The sequence below is a fragment of the Argopecten irradians genome, chromosome 14 (assembly GCF_041381155.1).
Source record: "Argopecten irradians isolate NY chromosome 14, Ai_NY, whole genome shotgun sequence".
Taxonomy (NCBI): domain Eukaryota; kingdom Metazoa; phylum Mollusca; class Bivalvia; order Pectinida; family Pectinidae; genus Argopecten; species Argopecten irradians.
This window is the reverse complement of record NC_091147.1, coordinates 13,186,112-13,205,382: the sequence shown is the minus strand read 5'-3', so window position 1 is coordinate 13,205,382 and position 19,271 is coordinate 13,186,112. Positions and strand designations below refer to the sequence as shown.

General features: G+C 34.6%; 1 protein-coding gene across 5 annotated transcripts in view; it reads left to right on the top strand.

Annotated features, from left to right (window-relative positions):
• Positions 1–19,271, top strand: part of LOC138307523 (chordin-like protein 1) — a 72,021-nt gene that overhangs the window by 48,226 nt on the left and 4,524 nt on the right. For 3 of the 5 annotated variants that reach the window (XM_069248315.1, XM_069248316.1, XM_069248314.1), the window contains exons 3-8: positions 6,919–7,004; positions 7,508–7,598; positions 9,654–9,826; positions 11,892–11,988; positions 13,178–13,243; positions 18,862–18,947. In XM_069248315.1, the coding sequence (XP_069104416.1) occupies positions 6,919–7,004; positions 7,508–7,598; positions 9,654–9,826; positions 11,892–11,988; positions 13,178–13,243; positions 18,862–18,947 (599 nt within the window). The remainder of the gene's footprint in view (positions 1–6,918; positions 7,005–7,507; positions 7,599–9,653; positions 9,827–11,891; positions 11,989–13,177; positions 13,244–18,861; positions 18,948–19,271) is intronic. The other 2 variants (XM_069248317.1, XM_069248318.1) reach the window with 2 other exon arrangements.

Genomic DNA, 19,271 nt, shown 5'->3' with positions numbered 1-19,271 from the left:
TGTCCCCTGTCAAACGGACAGGACCACAGGGGACAGAAGCCGATAGATTATTGTTTAGAGTTGATTTTATCTTACGTCAGTAAATTTTAAATGACGCGCCAAGCTTAGAAAGTGGATGAAAGTCAGTGTACCCGAAGAAAAAACATCGACAACCACGTGGGTTATACGCATGTTGGCTAATTTCGGCCATTGGCGACCCCGAAATGCAACAAAAAGTGCGACAATGCGCCGAGCGAAGATCGACAATGCACTATACGACAGTGCAATAATGCGCCAAGTGAAGATCGTGCGACAGTTTGTCATGCGAAGAGCGACAATGTGCTTTTCGCCTGGTGCATTGTCGCACTGTCACTTGACGCATTCTCGCATTGTTTTACTGTATGCCGACAAGAAGCTTTTCAAGAGTGCTTCATCAATATATTGACGGAGTGAAACAAAGGGAAGTAACTCTGATAGAACAGAATGTGGCATCCATGTTGCCCCTGTTTATCTGCCATTTTACCAACAACTCATCTCTCTTTCTCATTTTTTTCCAAGTTCCGTGACTGTCGTGAGTGAGTAAACACTTTTTTGACGTCACACTATGCTTAAGTTCTGTCTCTGCATATATTACAGAGTTAACTCCCTTGTGTACAAGCATCGGATATGATGTCTTTACTTTGTGTGCAAAAATTACGCCATGTTATCTGAAAAAAATTACGTACCACTCATGAAAGCATGACGTTACCGTCAGTTCGTACGTCCTTGGCACAAGGGCAGATAATTCTGCAATATACAAATGTAGAATACTTCAGAATACACCTCGGAGTTCATTAAGTACATACATCGTTAACCATCTAACCAGTGCTAAATAGACAGACGCGTTTCTATAGGGAATACAGATAACTTCGAAATTGATTACCCTTCACTTATAAACCCATCTCCGGTTTAGCAGGTTATAACATTTAAAATAAAGATTTTATGACAAAAATCGTTTATCAGTCGTGAAGCCCGCGGTCTCGACGTGATGATCGGACGTCTGCTATCCTTATTACGTATGCGATTGTTAACCTCGGTATGGTAGGCAATATCAATTTGCCACCAGATATAGGTCAATTAATACACGTGCTTATCAAACCATGTCAGATCGTGGTAAGCTTTGGATTGACAAAATAGCGACAAATAAATGATGGTTATGTTGATTTGTTTCTTTTTATTTGTTTTTTTTTTTTTATTTAGATAACGGACACGTCAAAATAATCAAACATTTTAAGTCCATTACTATATTTTGATGAAGTAATTGCGGCGTGTTGCATTACATTTTCGATCAGTTTAAAACAATCTAATTCAAAACATTCAATCGCACGAAGTATTTACAAACATCTTAAATAATTCCTATCAATTGTATACATTCACCAGGCCACTAATTGAAATATTTGGGCAGCGAGACCTATTCAAAATGCTCTACCAACTTACCATGGAAAGCAATGATTATTCAAAATTAGTCGAAATTAATGTGAATGTACTGAAAGATTTCTGTGTTTTTATCAATAATCAATTATAATTCAATTAGCGGGAGACAAAACAGACAAGATATGGTCATGTGGCGCCAGAGCTAGCCACGTCAACAGCGCATGCGCGTGATCATTTACCCATTCAGACCGATATCTCCATTGAGTAATGGCACGGTTTTTGTGGTTAGTTAGCGAGTGATTAAGATGAAACATCAGTTTTATTCATATGTTATGTCAGCCCAGGGCAAACTGAAATATTCAATTTCCGTACAGGATAGGGGAGTCTAGATTAGGTAATACCCTGTTAGATATTGTAATAAAATTGTCTAATCATTTTACTTGACTAGCAATAAGTGGACAGATTATGCCGAAAGTTGAATCAGATGACATGTTTATTTATTTGCCATAAATATACATACTATTTGATGACGAACCTTCAGCGGAGGCCGAGCCCTCCACATCTACGTGGTGAGTTCGAATCCCATGTAGGACAGCTGCCAGATACTGACTGCTGGTCAGTGATTTTTATCCGGGTACTCCGGTGTTCCTCCACAAACAATCTTTGCGCGTCCTTACATGGCCATTGTTGTTAATAGGACGTTAAACTAATAAAACCAAACCATCACTGGGTAATAGTTCCGGTACCATTCTCTTAAACGTTTGTATCTTAGGAAGTTGGCAATTAAAAAATGACAAGAAGGAAACAAACACCAAAATGACACTGATGATATTTTCTAGATATTTTCTGTTTCTGTTTTGTCATTCACGAAAACAAAATCAAAGCTTGCGGTAGCTATGATAAAAAGACGCCAGAGATTTTAGGTTGCGAACATCCTCGATATTACAGGGTTTACAATCACTGTCGTTTCGTATAACGACAGTTATAGTTACCCATGGAGTACCGAGGACAGTAGCGGAGGGAAAACGCGGAAATGTCAGAATACAACAATTTGCGAACTTTCTTTATTTCATCGAAACAGGTTTCTTTTGTCCCATATTTAATACTTATATTTTGAAGCCAATAATATGAGAAATACGTCGTTAATCGTCAGTAGAGAGAAATAATTTTTTTCGAATGATTGACCAGAATTACATCCTCGAGTTGATGTCACTCGCTTTGCGGTCAGCTAAAATGTTTGTGGTCAAATCGTGTCTATTTAAACTTGGTATCTTGTGTAAACAAGGTGTCGCTTTCACAAGTTTATCTTCGTAAATATTTAACAGGTACTTCGTGACCACAGGATGATTGGTTAAAGGAATATTGCATCTTGATGTTTATAACGAGAAAACTTCTAATTCTTGAAAGAACGCGTAACCATTAACATGTCCATCGTTCTACTATTAGATCAGTGCACTTATTTGAATATGAATCGAAATGTAATAAAGAGAGAAAAATTGGATACAGAGCAAGGAAAATGTTTTAATTTTCAGTTAGATAAAGGGCTTTAGGATAATTCATAATTTGATGAGTGGATTGAATGGGCAAACTTTTCTTACATATAATTCTATCAATGCGCTTGCTATAACGGGACACCTGGTTCCGGTCTGGTTTTATCTTTGGAACAAAAAATCTATATTTCAATCATATTTTGCATGTATTGAAGCTCAAATTTTCAGTATGAGTTTTTTCAGTACATCATCGATCCTTGCTGTTGTTGTTTTTCCAGTTTACTTTCTGTTTGTTTGTTTTGTTGTTTATTTATTTATTTATCTTTATTCAAGTTCTTCTATCTATTCAATTTATATGTGTAAAGATGGCTGATTTGATAAATACGTGGGCGCATCATTGTTTTGTGTAGAAGAATATCTGATGTATCACCATTACATTGAGAAAATCGCCCTAAAGTCCCCGAGAGGTACATATAGGTTCGTACTGGCCAATCTGTGTAGTATATATCCTTTGTAAGTAATTACACTTAAATGTCTATCCTCATAACATACAGGTAAGCGGTGGTATGTTTACACATACCAAAGTATGTAAAAACTCGTAATCACCTCTTTTATCTACCTGTTCACGATCAGGTAAATAGGAAGTGAGACCGCCCTTTCCCCACCTGTCTACGTCACGAAAGCAAAGGTGTTGCAGTGCCGGTGCGTTCGTATAATAATTCGGGACCCACGGCGATCCTATCGCGATTTGCCGACAGGGGCGCGCCGAATTGTCCGCCAGGTGGCGCGCCTTTCACACCTGGCGGCATTTCCCCGGAGTCACGTGTCTTTGTCGTCTGCTGGTTTTCGCCAATGATAAGCTATTAAACGTTATATTGACTATGACTGAAGTTTGACACAAAGCCGATATCTCCATTAAATTGTAAACTGACATTTGGAGAAGTTTAAAGACTTAAGTTTAAATTACTGTCTCCGTATTAAGGAGGGGGTGGTGGGTCGAAGGGGACAACAGCGTAAACTTTATTTTTGTTTGCGGTTCTACTTTGATTAAATTTTTTACTATTGTCATTTAGGTGTGCCCATAGCTTGACACTAATAACAGATTACTAGTACATGTAATTCTGATGGATTTTCTTAATTATTGATAAAATCAGAGGAAAAAAATACTTAAAGTCCGACCTAAATCCGGCATTAACATAACATGGAAAGAAATACCGCTAGCTGAACACTCATAAAACAATACCATCAAAAACTAAATAATAATCTATAAATTGAAATGCAACATACACATCTACAGTGGCGAAATAAATCAATAAATTTGACATATTATAAAGCTATAATATCGTTGGTAAGTAAGTCCCTGACACTCCATTATAATTAGTTGCTATTATGTCGCATACTTTGTATGAATGGGGCAGTATAATTGTAAACAACTTCAAGTTTCGTACTAAAAGATACAGCTTTCCCCATACTATTACTAACCTTGTGCGGGAGATGAAAAAAAGAATGTATATATATGGCTGCGATGGCCTATTGGTTAATGTGTTCGAAATAAACTGATACTTTAAAGGTCCGAAATTAAAGGTCCGCTTTTGCGGTTAGAACATCAAACATATTTAAAACACAGCTCATACCTGAAAATAACTTCCACATTTTCTGATGACTTCACTTTTTTGGCGTGAAATTCCTGTTTTAATCACCACCGTGCATGTGTTAGATAAACAGTATTATTTTATACCTGTGGTTTAAACATACACCTGCTAACTACAGACTAAGACGGACAAAATGATAGGATTCTAAGCAACATCATTCAGAGGAGATGACAGTAGTCATGATTCATCTATCCTTTGGATATAGACATACCTACCGTACGCGTGTTTCTATTAACTCCTTTTTAGGGAAACGGAGTTCATCGCTTTATTGTCCCAAACCGCTATCGGGAACCTTCTGTACTTTCCATAAACGAGCTCGATCACGGAAAGTGTCGAAGGTTCCCGATTGTTTATAAACAAAGGGAAGTAACTATGAACGGAAGGGAAGTAACTCTGATAGGTCATCATCAGAACAACACGGAAGGATTGTCGCATTTACTTCGAATTTTCCACTTCATTTAAAAAAAGAAGTGGGTTTTCTTTTGTTTTGTTACTTTATGTCTGCCTAGTTAGATAATCGATCAATATTTTTATTGGTTGTACATTGTACACCAAAACTTAAACCACCCCGTCATTAATATTTAGAAAATATCAAACCATGAGGACTTTTTTTTCGTTTTCGATATTCAATGTCGATTTTGTTATTAAATCATTTCAACATTTGTTCGATTTATTGATGTAGAATATGAAACACATGCACTTTTAACTTCAAAATACTTAAGTTTCTTTCTATTATTGTTTTGTAAACATTTTACTGTACGATGACAGGCGGAAGTAGATTTTTATCTATGACGCCTTCAAACAGGATACGCTTTAATAAAATTAAGACATAATCACATGTCGGAATAAATGTTAGTTAGACTTGCATTCGTTCTCATGTCTCATCGATCATATGTATTCACTGACCTAAGCGTTCATGGGCTTTCGAGGACAAGTTAAGAGTAAACATTTGAAATGCACTTCCGCTTTTTTCTTTGGATGAAGTACGCAGCGGTCATGACCCCGTGTCACAGTTATGACGTACCATATTAGATGATCCGCGTCGTCACAGAAACGCTTGATCGACGCGATAAATCTAATTACATTTTACACATCAGTAACTGAATTAAAAGTAACGTGGTTCGATTTCAAAATCAAACGAACCTATTGGCCTGCTTGTAAGATCAGATATACAATATTATACGTTTAAGATAGTACAAGGGAACTGATATAGAAAGAAATGTGGCGTTACAGGATTATAGAAATGGAAAATTATATATTTACTTAAGAAATTCAAGCGGTGTCAGTTTTAGGTCAAGTTTTAAAAATACGTTAAATTGCGTACGTTATAAATAATGTAAGAAAATATCATGCAAAAACAAAGGCCATTTCAACAATATATAAAATAAGTTAAACCGATACGATACACCGGCTGATTTGATATACAAAGAGACTTAAAATATATTCAATAATCATTGTATCTCGTGTTTCAACTAAATTTAGAGTCGGACACAGATTAACGATAATGGATTCCGGATATATTTCCAGATAACAGATAATGATAAAGTATCAAACTGCAATATCACGACCACGCCTAGTTATCGAACAAATAAAAGTTAACATATCCGATTATTGAGTTTCTGAGAGGTTGGTACAAAATTCAAAGAATGAGACATTCTCAGTGTATGCAACTTTTCATTCCCACCCAAAGGAAGGACCAATGTCATTGCTTAATGCACGCAGACTTGTAGACCCCTCGTCAAAAAGTGAATAAACAAATAAATAAATAAAACATCAATAATACTATGTTCACGGGTACAGAAAAGGTCTTTTGAAGTACTTGTAAACTTATTATCGATATAAAGTCTTGAAAAAGAGTTAACTGACATGGATATAGGATATTTAAGAAGTTCTCATATAATGTAGGTACTGCACAAATACGAACGAACTACGAAACTGGTGGATAATCTTTTCTATGTATGCGATTTATTTCTCTTGGTCACTAACATACACAAGCTGTTTGGACATTACCAATCCGACGCCATCTTAGTTTACACGATTTCTAGACAAACAAACACTTTACTACTAAATTTTAAGCTGACAAGCTAATTCAACATACACACACACATATTATATGGATATGTTTGATATTGTATTTGACTTTTGATGATATACATTTCTAAATTCACAGTTATAATTAGTGAATAAACAATGTAAACTTCCCTCAGTCGATCCATCCCATCCCTCCTCTCTCCCCTCTTTCTCTTTTTTACTCTATTGTTCAATCACACCTTCTATTGATGTATTGGTGACATATTTCTCACTCACTCACTCACTCACTCACTCGAAAACTTAAGAAATAAAGCGCCCTTTACAGTACAGACCTGTACGTTTCTCCCTTTCAGAAACGACGTGTGTATTGGGAAAGACTAACTACGCCGACGGAGACGTATGGAAATTCAACGAATGTGTCAACTGTACTTGTAATGGTGTAAGTACACAAAGAGATCCCAGAGACTTGATCTGTAATCTGACGACGTAATCTAGTATTATTTTATATTTTATGGTTAAAAAAGATATGTGGATCATTTTTAGTGATTAATCCACCGAAAAAATAGACTGGACTTTAGAAGTCGCCATGCTTTAAGAGCATTTTGATGTTTTGTCCAAAGCAAAAAACACAACTGCAAGCCCGGTTCATATCTCATCTTTCTATTACACGATAATTGAAATAACAATATATATTCCAATAATATGTTCCAGCTATATCATATCATTGTAACGTGACTTGCAAATTAGAAATCCAACAAAAAGTCAGAAAATGAAGTTACGCGTGACTTTCGAAAAAAGATTTGCCTATTATTTCGTTTCAAATAATTGCCTTGTTAATTAGTGTTTTATATATATATATATGCTATTACATGCATTGCATGCATTGTATTGATTGAATTATCAATGAAAGCAGACATTTAAAAAGACTGCGCATGTTTTCAGACACGTGTGGAGTGCGTGAAAGAGTTATGCCCCACCCCCACGTGTACGGAGCCTAAGATTGTACCCGGAGTGTGCTGTCCGTTCTGTGAAGGTAAGCTTCTAAAACACTCTGTCTGTCTCGCTGAAGTATTCCGAAAAAGATACCTTTGCATTTCTAAATTTTCTTCTCGGATGAATTTGGTATAAGTAAGACCGAAAAAAATATTTGAAATATTGGAAAATTCATGTTTTGACGAACAATGACACCTCGATATGATCAGTCATTGATATGACGTCATCATAAATTTGGAAGTGACTTTAAATACCTGCCTTAATCGACACAAACAAGGACAGATGTGTAGTTGGAGGGGCACCTTCGATACGTGTAGTCCAGGGGACGGATATGTCGAAAGTGATAGTAACCCCTCAAGTATCCAGGATGGGGAAGAGGAGGGAAAGATTTTGGGTAGGGTAAAATTCTTGCAGGTGTTTGAAAATAAAAAGGGTGATTATGGTTAGCGAGAGGGGGATGGACTTTGGAAAAGTCGCTTAGGGGTTAGGGAAGGGGACCTTCGGGCACTGCCAATATCCTTGATGTGTTGGCAAAGTCAGAGGACTCATTCTGTTATAAATCAATTTTATGTTTATTGTCCAAAAACTCAAACGACTAAAATTATTATTAAGCATGTGCAAACATGCTAAAAGTAGATGTCATTACAACGACGAACATTTCAATCAGAATGAATTCATGATAAAAGAATACAGTCATCTAAACCATGAGATTTTGTTCAGTGAAATTCCAGTCCCAACTGTTAAATCTTTCGATATCTATATCGTTTGAAAAAAAAAAAGATTTATGATTTGATGACGTCATAATAACCAGCTGATTAAATAAAACAATGCATGATCACTGCACGCTAGAGTTACTCGGCAGTATTCCCAGAGCATGTTTTTGAGTGTAAAACCTACTCTGACCTTGGTGGCGCATTTTTGACGTCATCAAGGCGAATTTTGAAGTCTTGAAAGCGCATTTTGACGCCCTGTTTTACTGTGCGATAATTGTGAAAATTGGCGGTTGTCTGACAAAGCTAGAATGTTCTTAGCTTCACTTAATGCTTAAAGACCACTCAGCATGTTATCAAGCTTCACTCTGTCTTCTCTGTCAACAAACACTCTCTTTATCTAACTAGTAAACATGCTACACAGGGGCGGACGTAGGCAACTTGACTGAGCCACAGGGTCTTAAGAGTTACTTCCCTTTAAGTTGAAATATCTCTGCGTTACCGAAGCCCAGTGTCACGGACTTTCTGTCATAGGAAAACATTATAGTAGTTAAGAGACATATCCCCTCTTTACCTTTTGTAATGTTTTCCGATGGAGAATTGTAAGGAATGAGTATTGATAAAACCGAGCCCAGACACATATACTGTAATTCACCATAGGGCTAATATTATATGCTATTGGTCGCATTAAAACGAAATTTGTGTTAGGTTAATTAAGCTTATATGCTACTAACACATTATGCATTTGTACTCTTTGTGGCTTTTGAGTTAGGTATGCTACCATTCACATTAATTATAACGACAGATTTGTGTTAGGGATAAGGATGTATACTATCGTATTCATTTTACCGTAATTTGACTTTAACTTAATAACAGAGTTTTATTTCGAGCTCCAAGTGAATTCACACATTATAAATGGAATATGCGTAAGGTTAAGCAAGTATGCTACCTAATTCGTCGTGTGTTTAACTTTCCTTATTCATTTTACCGTTATTTTATTAAAGTTAAGATTGCATGCGCGCTACTTAATTTGCCTGTGAATGGTGAGGTATGCATACGAATTCACACATTATACATGTGGTCTGTGAAAGGATATTAATTAGACAATATGCTACCGAATTTCCCCAAGTAGCCCTATTTTTTACCTTCCACTTCCGGTTTTACAAGTTTAAGTTTACATCCTCGAGCGCCTGTGCCAGAATGTCCCGCGTCCCTGTGCCACAATGTCACGCGTCCCTGTGTCAGAATGTCCCGCGTCCCTGTGTGGCTAAAACTCACTTTTTCGTTAGGTGTAAACAGTCTCTCTCTTCTCTCTTTGTTTGGTTTGCATGTTTTATAATTTGCTTGTTAGATGACTGGGTAAGAGTGGACCCTATTTTATGTAGATTTTGCCAACCTTCCTCCTACAGTCGTGTCTGACGATGATGGGGAGGATGACAATAGCGGCGTGGGATGTGAGTATGACGGGACGGCATACTCGGACGGCGAGGTCTTCACATCCAATTCCACAGGCATTATACTCAACGCTGACAACCAGTGCATCAACTGTATATGTACGGTAAGTATTGTTTTACACATATTATGTTTTGTATATAACACCTACAAAAGTATCGCCTAAATGACTTTGACTATTGGTTTACCGCCAACATAACTTATTTGTAAGTATACCGCCAACATGACTTAGACTATAGGTTTACCGCCCACATATTTTATTTGTAAGTATACCGCCAACATGACTTAGACTATTGTTTTATCGCCCACATAACCTATTTGTTTGTAAGTTAACCGTCAACATGACTCAGACTATTGGTTTATCGCCCACATAACCTATTTGTAAGTATACCGTCAACATGACTTAGACTATTGGTTTACCGCCCACATAACCTATTTGTAAGTATACCGCCAACATGACTTAGACTATTGTTTTATCGCCCACATAACCTATTTGTTTGTAAGTTAACCGTCAACATGACTCAGACTATTGGTTTATCGCCCACATAACCTATTTGGAAGTATACCGTCAACATGACTTAGACTATTGGTTTACCGCTCACATAACCTATTTGTAAGTATACCGCCAACATGACTTAGACTATTGGTTTACCGCCCACATAACCTATTTGTAAGTATATCGCCAACATGACTTAGACTTATCGTAAGCTTACCGCCTACATTATGTGTATCTTCTGCTATCAAATTACCGCGTAAATGACTTTGACTATTAGTTTTATCACCAGTTTTACTTTGAACATTGAACTACATTGTACTGCCTACATGACTTTGACGATTGGATAATCGCATTTGAACTTGATCGACACATATTGAAACTTCTGTGAATTAAGTCATCTTTACATTAGAGTTCTGTGAAAGTGGAATTATTCACGGTGTGGAGATTTTCGCATGTTTCGCTTCCATAAATTTTCCGCGAATAAATCTACGGACGAACATCTCAATAATTGCAAAATTTTACATGTATATAACAATGACGAGATATACAGATGTATGACACGAGAATTACCACACCGCGAACGGTTTTAAAGTTGATTTAGCGCGGAAAATCTTGAAATATCAGCACGCGAAAGCATCCGAATTTACAGTATACGAAAGTCTATTATATATCAAGGCAAACGTCTCTCGGCAGAACTTAATCCAGTTTTACTAGCATGCCAAACGTCTTCTGGCATTCTGTTGACATTAATTATTGATGATACAATAATGTCTGTCTTTAAACTCGGTTAATATGTGTACTTCCGTATGGTTGCTGGTTTCTTGGATCGACCTCAAATTTGCGTTATCAGATTCGGATATTGTGTGTCTTTAATTTAGTCTAGAAATAATTTATACGGGAAGAGAAGAGTGTCAGACATAATGGGCGAGTGTATGAGTTACGAGCTATACCGCTAATAAAGGTACACTTCTTTATCCGTTCACCAATTTTCATTCTAAATTTATGAGTCTATTTCACCACATCAACTAAAAACAGAGCGTCGTGACTCTCATAACCGGAGAACCGCGCCTTCTCCTCCGGTTCGGTTTATATTGATTCATTTCCATTTTTCTCAAACACAAATGTTGTGTACTATCGCAGAAGGTCATTTAGTAAGAAATCCATGAATCACTTTAAAACAACAGTACAAAATTGGCTTAAATAAGTAAGATATCTTTACCTGGTTCTTTAAACACAGAAAACTTCGAGATATCGGTGTGCATTCGAAACCTAGTTTTTATGTCGAGTTAGGTTTTGATAGCGTGTGATGAACGGTGCGTTTGGTGACATGCTATAGTGAGATAGCAGTTTAAAGAAGGCAAACGTCCCCTAATATATTATATATTCCACGAATAAACCATAGCCTCCCAAAACATACCAACATCACAGACATTCGAGGAAAACTATTTAGTTTGTTACTGTATATCACATACCATTATGTTATCTTGTCACAAAATATATACATAATTTTTATTTCGGGAATACTACTCGTTTTCCTTATTTTGTTTTTAGAATAAGAGTATTGTCAGATTCTCGTCAAAGGTTGTTGGGTTTTTTCCTCGGAACTCCGGCTATCAATTAAATCGAATCTTGAACTGAATTTTTTACACTATTTTTCTATGAATTGTCTTTACAGAAAGGAGATGTGCTATGTTACTTAAAAACTTGTAACATTCCCAAGAAGTGTAAAAAATGGCTGAATCATAGTGATAATTGCTGTCCACAATGTGCAGGTAAATATCCTAACTTTATATAAAGTTTACATTAGTCTCCTTGCCAGTTTTCAGGTAAGACTTTAGACCTCAGTTGATGCTCATATTGTGCAGGTAATATTTTTGACCAGAGTTGACGTTGATCATAATTGTGCTGGTAACATCTTAGACTTCAGTTGCTATTCATATTGTGCAGATTGTATTTTGATTGGTGCTCATAATGTGCAGATTGTATTTTGATTGGTGCTCATAATGTGCAGATACGGATTTTAGACTTGAGTTTTATGTTCATAGTGTACAGGTAAAATCGTAGAATTGGGTTTGGTGTTGTACATATTTTGCAAGTAATATATTACACTGGAGTTGATTTTTGTGCATACTTGTGCAGGTAATTATAAGATGTTAGACTTGAGTTCATAGACTTCAATTTGATGTCAAAGATCTCATTGTATATCTAAAATTTTAGACTACGTTTGATTTTCTTCTATAATGTGCAGGTAAGATTTTAGACTAGAATTTGATGTTCTTCCATAGTGTGCAGGTAAAATATTAGACGTTAATTTCATGTTCAGTGTGTGCAGGTAAACTGTCAGCCTTTGGTGTTCTTATGATGATGTGCAGGTGATGTATGTATATAACATAACACTATTGTTGGTATGATGTTTATATTTACAATGGTTAATGATAGAAAATATTATCCACAGAAATAGGAATGGCATCAACATTCATTGCAAATATTATATACAAATGTGGAGCTTACAACATATTTAGTTTGAATTCTGATATGGTAATTATACAGAATGAGATTATTGAAATGGAAGATTTTGCTATAATTGCCAAAGGATTTTATGATTTACTGCCGATGTACATGACAAGAAATACAAATGGACTGTCTTTTCTTCAATCTTTGTCACGAGTTGTCTACCTTACAATCACAAACAACTGTAGTAAGCGACATCTCTTTTCAAAATCAGCTGACACAAAATCAGCTGAAAATCAGCTGACACAAAATAAACTTAAAATATAATTGACTTATCAAGCGAGGCTTCATTGCAAACAAAATACAATCGATTTATATTATATTTACTTGGTATTTAATTTATAAATATCGTTCCCAAAAAAAAGATACCAATGATTTTCTCGACTTCTTATTAATGTTTTTGGTCGAGTACAACCGGATTCTTTACGTGACCTAAATTTACAATTGCAGACGACGTTAAGACCTCGCTTGATGAGAACAGTTCCTCAGTAGACATCGAACAAAAAGCTGAGCACGGTAAGGCCCTCTATACCCACTTATATACAAACCAATAACACAAATATATATATAAACCTACCTAAAACTTATACTTATACCTACTTATAACTACCTTCAGATTCATACTTATCTACAACATATTACCTTTTGTACCTTATTTACATACCTTCAAAACTAGCTTACTGATCCTATATTTACCCACAGGTACAAACCTACAACTACCCTAAAACAAACTTATAACTACCCTAATACAAACATATAACTACCCTAATACAAACCTATAACTACCCTAATACAAACCTATAACTACCCTAATACAAACCTATAACTACCCTAATACAAACCTATAACTACCCTAATACAAACTTATAACTACCCTAATACAAACTTATAACTACCCTAATACAAACCTATAACTACCCTAATAAACAAACTACTATAACTACCCTAATACAAACTTATAACTACCCTAATACAAACTTTAACTACCCTAATACAAACTATAACTACCCTAATACAAACTTATAACTACCCTAATACAAACCTATAACTACCCTAATACAAACTTATAACTACCCTAATACAAACCTATAACTACCCTAATACAAACTTATAACTACCCTAATACAAACTTATAACTACCTAATACAAACTACTAAAACCCCTAATACAAACTTATAACTACCCTAATACAAACCTATAACTACCCTAATACAAACCTATAACTACCCTAATACAAACTTATAACTACCCTAATACAAACTTATAACTACCCTAATACAAACTTAATAACTACCCTAATACAAACCTATAACTACCCTAATACAAACCTATAACTACCCTAATACAAACCTATAACTACCCTAATACAAACCTATAACTACCCTAATACAAACCTATAACTACCCTAATACAAACTTATAACTACCCTAATACAAACTTATAACTACCCTAATACAAACTTATAACTACCCTAATACAAACTTATAACTACCCTAATACAAACCTATAACTACCCTAATACAAACCTATAACTACCCTAATACAAACCTATAACTACCCTAATACAAACCTATAACTACCCTAATACAAACCTATAACTACCCTAATACAAACCTATAACTACCCTAATACAAACCTATAACTACCCTAATACAAACTTATAACTACCCTAATACAAACTTATAACTACCCTAATACAAACCTATAACTACCCTAATACAAACCTATAACTACCCTAATACAAACCTATAACTACCCTAATACAAACCTATAACTACCCTAATACAAACCTATAACTACCCTAATACAAACCTATAACTACCCTAATACAAACCTATAACTACCCTAATACAAACCTATAACTACCTTAGTACAAACCTATAACTACCCTAATACAAACCTATAACTACCCTAATACAAACCTATAACTACCCTAATACAACATAATACAAACCTATAACTACCCTAATACAAACCTATAACTACCCTAATACAAACCTATAACTACCCTAATACAAACCTATAACTACCCTAATACAAACCTATAACTACCCTAATACAAACTTATAACTACACTAATACAAACCTATAACTACCCTAATACAAACCTATAACTACCCTAGTACAAACCTATAACTACCCTAATACAAACCTATAACTACCCTAATACAAACCTATAACTACCCTAATACAAACCTATAACTACCCCTAATACAAACCTATAACTACCCTAATACAAACCTATAACTACCCTAATACAAACCTATAACTACCCTAATACAAACCTATAACTACCCTAATACAAACCTATAACTACCCTAATACAAACCTATAACTACCCTAATACAAACCTATAACTACCCTAATACAAACCTATAACTACCCTAATACAAACCTATAATACCCTAATACAAACCTATAACTACCCTAATACAAACCTATAACTACCCTAATACAAACCTATAACTACCCTAATACAAACCTATAACTACACCTAATACAAACCTATAACTACCCTAATACAAACTTATAACTACCCTAATACAAACCTATAACTACCCTAATACAAACTTATAACTACCCTAATACAAACTTATAACTACCCTAATACAAACCTATAACTACCCTAATACAAACCTATAACTACCCTAATACAAACCTATAACTACCCTAATACAAACCTATAACTACCCTAATACAAACTAAACTACCCTAATACAAACTATAACTACCCTAATACAAACCTATAACTACCCTAATACAAACCTATAACTACCTAATACAAACCTATAACTACCCTAATACAAACCTATAACTACACTAATACAAACCTATAACTACCTTAATGCAGACCTGTAACTACCTTAGTACAAACATAAAACTACCCTAATACAAACTTATAACTACCCTAATACAAACCTATAACTACCCTAATACAAACCTATAACTACCCTAATACAAACCTATAACTACCCTAATACAAACCTATAACTACCCTAATACAAACCTATAACTACCCTAATACAAACCTATAACTACCCTAATACAAACTTATAACTACCCTAATACAAACCTATAACTACCTTAATACAAACCTATAACTACCCTAATACAAACTTATAACTACCCTAATACAAACCTATAACTACCCTAATACAAACCTATAACTACCCTAATACAAACTTATAACTACCCTAATACAAACCTATAACTACCCTAATACAAACCTATAACTACCCTAATACAAACCTATAACTACCCTAATACAAACCTATAACTACCCTAATACAAACCTATAACTACCCTAATACAAACCTATAACTACCCTAATACAAACCTATAACTACCCTAATACAAACCTATAACTACCCTAGTACAAACCTATAACTACCCTAATACAAACCTATAACTACCCTAATACAAACCTATAACTACCCTAATACAAACCTATAACTACCCTAATACAAACATATAACTACCCTAATACAAACCTATAACTACCCTAATACAAACTATAACTACCCTAATACAAAACCTATAACTACCCTAATACAAACCTATAACTACCCTAATACAAACCTATAACTACCCTAATACAAATCTATAACTACCCTAATACAAATCTATAACTACCCTAATACAAACCTATAACTACCCTAATACAAACCTATAACTACCCTAATACAAACCTATAACTACCCTAATACAAACCTATAACTACACTAATACAAACCTATAACTACCCTAATACAAACCTATAACTACCCTAATACAAAACTATAACTACCCTAATACAAACCTATAACTACCCTAATACAAACCTATAACTACCCTAATACAAACCTATAACTACCCTAATACAAACCTATAACTACCCTAATACAAACCTATAACTACCCTAATACAAACCTATAACTACCCTAGTACAAACCTATAACTACCCTAATACAAACCTATAACTACCTTAATACAAACCTATAACTACCCTAATACAAACCTATAACTACCCAAATACAAACATATAACTACCCTAATACAAATATATAACTACCCTAATACAAACCTATAACTACCCTAATACAAACATATAACTACCCTAATACAAACCTATACCTACCCTAATACAAACCTATAACTACACTAATACAAACCTATAACTACCCTTAGTACAAAACTATAATCTACCTTATACAAACCTATAACTACCCTAATACAAACCTATAACTACCCTAATACAAAACTATAACTACCCTAATACAAACTTATAACTACCCTCATACAAACCTATAACTACTCTAATACAAACTTATAACTACCCTAATACAAACTTATAACTACCCTTATACAAACATATTACTACCCTTATACATACCTATAACTACCCTAATACAAACTTATAACTACCCTAATACAAACCTATCACTACTCTAATACAAACTTATAACTACCCTAATGCAAACTTATAACTACCCTTATAACAAACATATTACTACCCTTATACATAACCTATAACTACTCTAATACAAACCTATAACTGCCCTAATACAAACCTATAACTACCCTAATACAAGCCTATAACTACCTTAATTCAACCTATAACTACCCTAATACAAACCTATAACTACCCTCATGCACAGCTATAACTACCCTAGTACAAACCTATAACTACCCTAATACAAATATATAACTACACTAATACAAACCTATAAATACCCTAATACAAACATATAACTACCCTAATACAAACCTATAACTACCCTAATACAAACTTATAACTACCCTAATACAAACCTATAACTACCCTAATACAAACCTATAACTACCAATACAAACTTATAACTACCTAATACAAACTATAATACCTAATACAAACCTATAACTACCTAATACAAAATTATAACTACCTTAATACAAACCTATACTACCCTAATACAAACTTATAACTACTTAATCAACCTATAACTACCCTAATACAAACCTATAACTACCCTAATACAAACCTATAACTACCTTAATACAAACCTATAACTACCCTAATACAAACCTATAACTACCTAATACAAACCTATAACTACCTTATACAAAACCTATAACTACCCTAATATAAACCTATAATTACCCTAATACAAACTTATGACCACCCTAATACAAACCTATAACTACCCTAATAAAAATATATCACTATCCTAATACAAATCTATAATTTCCTTATACAAACTTATAACTACCCTTATACAAATCTATAACTACAACTGAAATCTGAAATTAAAAACCTTTCATTTGACTTATAATTTAGTTCTCACATGCACAGCTGCAACAGGCAAAGTCTTCTGTTCAAACGGAGGTAACCCGTACTTGGTTTTCATTTGGCTTATGAATGTAATTATGGAGTTAAATTTGGTTTCCTGCAGTGTACTGTAAAAATGTGATACAGGAATTATTAAAAACTAATTAAACCAATTAATTCAGTTTAATTATATATATATATTCTTTCATTCTTACTCCAAAGGAAATACACTTTAAATTAGTCCGTTAAATAGATAGTTCGTTAGTTAATTCAGGAACTTTTTCATGTCATCCTAAGTATTCCAGGGATTAATATCACTGTCGTAATATCCATCCCTAAAATATGTCAGAAATGAAGGCAGTCCAGGAGAAAAAAATGACCTAATACAGGCCAGCAGAGACTTCCTTCAAAGCCGGAGAGTGTACCTTTTTTCTCTCGATTTATTGGTGTTTTATCAAGGAGCAAACTACCTGTTTATCCGGTATCGTGCACGATACATTCAGTTTAGTAATGACATTTCTTTTTTTTAATCATAGATTGTCAAGCAGTTTTCTCGTCATGGGCATAGTTGTTCAACTTGTTCAAAAAATTAAACAAAAAGTTACGTCTTTGCATATTAGAGAGTATGGGGGATATATCGATTGTGAGGTAATTGTATTGTGAGAAACTCGTGTTGTATCAGTGAAAGATATGACGTTACCCTTTTAAACATATGACGTCACAATCAATTCCTTTCCGCAAGCGCAGATAACTCTTTCATAGACAGAAAAACAACATTGATAGTAACCCCAGACCCTAGAATTAATTTGTTAATACCTTTTTGAGATGTATTTTGTCCTCGTTACAGATTGCCTGGACTCCGAAGGAGCCATCCACGTAAACGGTTCGGAATGGCGACCCCAAGTATCCAATTGTGTCACGTGTTCCTGTCTGGTGAGTACTAGCTGCCATCATTCCCTGGTCACGGCACCATTTATAAGCTCCAGACGAATGTTCCATATGTCATACATCGAATCACATTTAAAGTCCAAATACAAAAGTACTCTCGTCCAGAATTGCAAATATCCAAAGCTTTAGCTTCGCCTAGCTTATATCAATATTTATTTATTTTTTTACTGTGTGTTTATTTAACTTTAACAATAAAACTAATTACCCTACGTTAAAAAGTATGAGCTGAGCCACAGGGGTTGGACATTATTATACAGCCACCTCTATTACTGTAATACTAAGACCCAGTATTACAATGTATATTTATAG